General features: G+C 41.1%; 1 protein-coding gene across 1 annotated transcript in view; it reads left to right on the top strand.

Annotated features, from left to right (window-relative positions):
- The first annotated feature begins 1,382 nt into the window (after positions 1-1,382).
- Positions 1,383-3,136, top strand: part of LOC119409075 (cationic amino acid transporter 2) — a 13,456-nt gene continuing 11,702 nt past the window's right edge. Inside the window, exons 1-2 of the mRNA XM_037675935.1 lie at positions 1,383-1,438; positions 1,798-2,171. Of these exons, the coding sequence (XP_037531863.1) occupies positions 1,802-2,171 (370 nt within the window). The 5' untranslated portion in view covers positions 1,383-1,438; positions 1,798-1,801. The remainder of the gene's footprint in view (positions 1,439-1,797; positions 2,172-3,136) is intronic.

Here is a 3,136-nt window from a genome sequence, read left to right as displayed (position 1 = left end):
GCACATTATGATCCCAACTGGTCGGCACTGAGAAAGGCTACTTTGTAAGTAATTCCATTGAGTGGGAGGGTCACACGGGTCGGTCTTGGATATATTGGAGCAATGTTTCCCTCATGCAAGTCCACAGCCTGGACCTCTGCGCCTCACAGTCACCGGCTGCTGCTCGCTGGACCGAAAGATAAAGGTAAAGAGCTCGTCTGTCTCAAATGATGAAAAATACCATCATCAAATCTGTTTTCAATCCGTAGCCTCTGCATCAGCTTTGTTTAATATGAAGCAGTTTCGGGCTAATGTTGCATTCAATGTGAGTAATGTACAGGAGAGAGCAATAAAGGTCACATTAAAGGTTATTATCCGAGGGTTAACAGGCTCATGATCAGCCCTCGGATCATAAAGATGAAGGAATCACGTGTGTAGATGCTGTTATTTTGTTAAACATTACCCCAGTTCCTCAGCTGGACAGATCCAGCCTGAGGACAGACTTGGTCAAACTTGTCCACACAGACTTCCTTCCCGCCTGTTGATGCCAGGGGGGATTATAGGTGAGCTGATACCCCATGATGGGGGGAAGAGAAGGTAAAAGCTAAAGAGAGAGGGAGCCATGAAAGCTGCTTTGTCCTCTGTTTCATAAACTTCCAGGGCTGAAAGATGCTCACAACTTTAGATGGAAACACGGCCCCTAAAAAAACACTTTGCGGAGACCATGAATTAAATCTGATCAGGAATACTGTGAAGATAGTTCAGTCATTTGTTCTCCTCTTCCTGCTGAATGTGAACCTTGAAGTCTTGGATCATCCGGGAAGCCTTGTCTGTGAAACAGTTATCAAATCCATAGATCTCTCTGAGATTAAGAGCAGCCAAGAAGGAATCAGGAACAAAATTTGGTTTTGTTTTTACTATAATCCCAATCTAAAGTTCCAATCCCTGATCAAACCCACTTTTACGATCATTTCATCTCGGTCATTTTAAGAACAGAACCTGTCATTTCTAGAAATGAGCAGAAAAGGTGTGGTCATTTACAGCAGGCTCAATAATCTTATCAGTGAAGAAGGCTCTAATAGCCCTGTTTTATCTCTGATTTACAGTTTTCTGTGTTTTTGGCAGCGTTTGCTCAGAAGGCCCTGACCCGGTCCGAACAGAGGGATTTACTGTATCTCTGACGTGATAGTGCACCGGTGAGGAGTGCACACTTTACAGAGGACAGAATAATTAACTACATCTGGCGGCTTTTCTAACAGTGCGTGAAACTCACGTCTGAGTAAAGTGCAGTCCTCGTGCGGGGCGTTGTTTAACCGTCCTCTGAAAGTCCAGGCATCAGCACTATCATATCACAGGTAGATAAAGAAGGATATGAATCAAACACATCTGGGTTTGAAGGGGCTGCTGGAGCCTGCTGTGTCTCACGCAGACCTGTGAGGCATAAACCTACAAAAGTAAGGTGAGTTAATGTTTCTTTTTATTAGTAATTCAGTGATAAATTGACAGAACATGTCCTTATTCTCCACAAAACATGCTACTCTGTAACAGAACAACTCTGAATGAGTTTGTGTTTTGTTCAAGGTGCACCAATATGCTTGTTTTAGGTTATTTTTAATGCCTTTATATAGCTTTTAGGAAGAACTAGACTTGGGTTTTGAAAAAGATTATTTTCAGAAGATAAAATGTTCCTCTTCAGGACTGACCTGACAATTATTCACTGACACATCCTGTGACCCGCCTTTCCCCCTGTCTCTCTTGACATCATCATCCTGTCGCTTTTCATAAAACTCCTGGTTTCGTTCTGATCCGAACCCTCAGAAACATGTCGTGTGGTGTGGTCAAATCCTTTCTGGTGAGCCTGTCTCGGACGAAGCCCATCGAGCCCGACGGGGAGCAGTCCACCTTTAACCGATGCCTCACCACGCTGGACCTGGTGGCCCTCGGAGTGGGCAGCACCTTGGGGGCCGGAGTCTACGTCCTCTCAGGAGAGGTGGCCAGAGACACAGCTGGACCCAGCATCATCGTTTCTTTCTTCATCGCAGCCTTGGCATCCATATTTGCCGGACTGTGCTATGCTGAGTTTGGATCCCGGGTTCCCAAAACGGGCTCGGCTTACCTTTACAGCTACGTGACGGTCGGAGAGCTGCTGGCTTTCATCACCGGCTGGAACCTGCTGCTCTCTTACGTCATAGGTAACCACGATCTACTCGATTTGTTTACCACACACTACAACACTAATTATATGAGAACACTTAGAAATAATAACTGTACTAATTAATATTTGGTTGAACTGGTCTGGCCTGTAAATATTGTCTGCTATCATAAAAGCTGGGCAATAATGTAACTATATGCATTTTTTCTGTTTTATCTCATCATCTCATGAACCTCTAAATATTTTTTAGTGACATTTTCAGAAAGTAATCACTGCAGGTGTATCTGTGATTAACTTTTGGAGTCAACCTGATTTAAAATGGTGGTCAAAGCTAATCAACATCAGCGAACATCAAAAATGGCTACAGCTCAGTCAGTTTTGCAGAAACTCAGCTAAAGTTTGGTGTGGCAGTAGCTGAGAGTCTTCCCCAACACATACTTTAGGCTCTATCTACGGTGGCCCTGAGGTGTACATGAACAACATTTGCAAAAACAGAATCACATTTGAAAAAACACAATTATATTAAGCCAAAGCGGAAGTGGCCAAAGCAGAAGTGGCCAAAGCGAAAGTGGCGAGAATCACATTTGAAAAAACGGAATTTCATTAGAAAAAACAAAATTATATTAAGCCAAAGCGGAAGTGGTGTTTTGTGTGTGTGTGTATATATCTTTTTTTACTTTATTAACAAAACAACAGAACAATGTACAGTGCACACACAAGAGTTACAGTTAGCAGGCTAGGCGCTACTAATACTGCGCCTGTAAAACTAAAATGTAAAACTAAAATGTAAAACTAAAATGTAAAACTAAAATGTAAAACTAAAATGTTAAACTAAAATGTAAAACTAAAATGTAAAACTAAAATGTTAAACTAAAATGTAAAACTAAAATGTAAAACTAAAATGTAAAACTAAAATGAAAAACTAAAATATAAAACTAAAATGTAAAACTAAAATGTTAAACTAAAATGTAAAACTAAAATGTAAAACTAAAATGTAAAACTAAA

The sequence above is a fragment of the Nematolebias whitei genome, chromosome 4 (genome assembly GCF_014905685.2).
Source record: "Nematolebias whitei isolate Nwh7 chromosome 4, NemWhi1, whole genome shotgun sequence".
NCBI lineage: Eukaryota > Metazoa > Chordata > Actinopteri > Cyprinodontiformes > Rivulidae > Nematolebias > Nematolebias whitei.
This window is presented reverse-complemented; position numbering and strand designations above follow the sequence as displayed.